The following is a 618-nucleotide window of genomic DNA, read 5'->3' as shown; positions in this document are numbered from 1 at the left end:
CAGGCCACTTGCTTCCGCAGGTAGGACTCAGGCAGAAGGGCCAGGCGGACGGAGCGCAGCAGCTCTGGCAGAACTTCATGGCGTCGGGGCAAATCGTACCGGATCCAGCCTATAACAGCTTCGTAGACCAGCGTCTCGTCCTCTACCTCCAGCTCTTCACTCTCCACCAGCTCCAGCAGCTTGTCCTTGGGCAGCCGGAGGAAGTCTTCGGTCTTGCAGAGCGAGGTGAAGTTGGCCAGCGCCATCCTCCAGGACAGCTCTAGCAGCCGCTCGCAGCAGTGGGCGTCGGACAGCAGCAGCATGTTCAAACAGTTCCCGGGGTAGAGATTCTTCTCCAGAAAATCAGCTGAAGCATCCCGAATGTCCTGAAACTGCAGCATGTCCCCGGCCTCCAGCAAGGACTCCGCGTTCTCCTCGTTAATCAGCACCCGGGCCGAGTAGGCGTAGTCCAGCAGCAGCTCCAGCACCTCGGGGTGGAGGGAGTCGTGGAAGTTGACTTCAGCGTCTCTGCTCTCTTTCAGGCCCCCGCTGAACATCGCGTCGAAGTAGCGGCTGCAGGAGGCCAGGACGGCGCGGTGGCAGTGGAACGCCTGGTTCCCCGCACGCAGCACCACGTCG

The 618-nt window shown here is 61.7% G+C and overlaps 1 protein-coding gene across 1 annotated transcript in view; it reads right to left on the bottom strand.

Annotated features, from left to right (window-relative positions):
- LOC104488905 (ectoderm-neural cortex protein 1-like) overlaps window positions 1-611 on the bottom strand; it is a 1,752-nt gene extending 1,141 nt beyond the window's left edge. The window contains exon 1 of the mRNA XM_010130999.1: window positions 4-611. Coding sequence (XP_010129301.1) covers window positions 4-536 — 533 coding nt within the window. The 5' untranslated portion in view covers window positions 537-611. The remainder of the gene's footprint in view (window positions 1-3) is intronic.
- Window positions 612-618: the final 7 nt, after the last annotated feature.

The sequence above is a fragment of the Buceros rhinoceros genome, unplaced genomic scaffold, assembly GCF_000710305.1.
Source record: "Buceros rhinoceros silvestris isolate BGI_N320 unplaced genomic scaffold, ASM71030v1 scaffold6442, whole genome shotgun sequence".
NCBI lineage: Eukaryota > Metazoa > Chordata > Aves > Bucerotiformes > Bucerotidae > Buceros > Buceros rhinoceros.
Note: the sequence above shows the minus strand (reverse complement) of the source record. Positions and strands in the feature narration are given on the sequence as shown.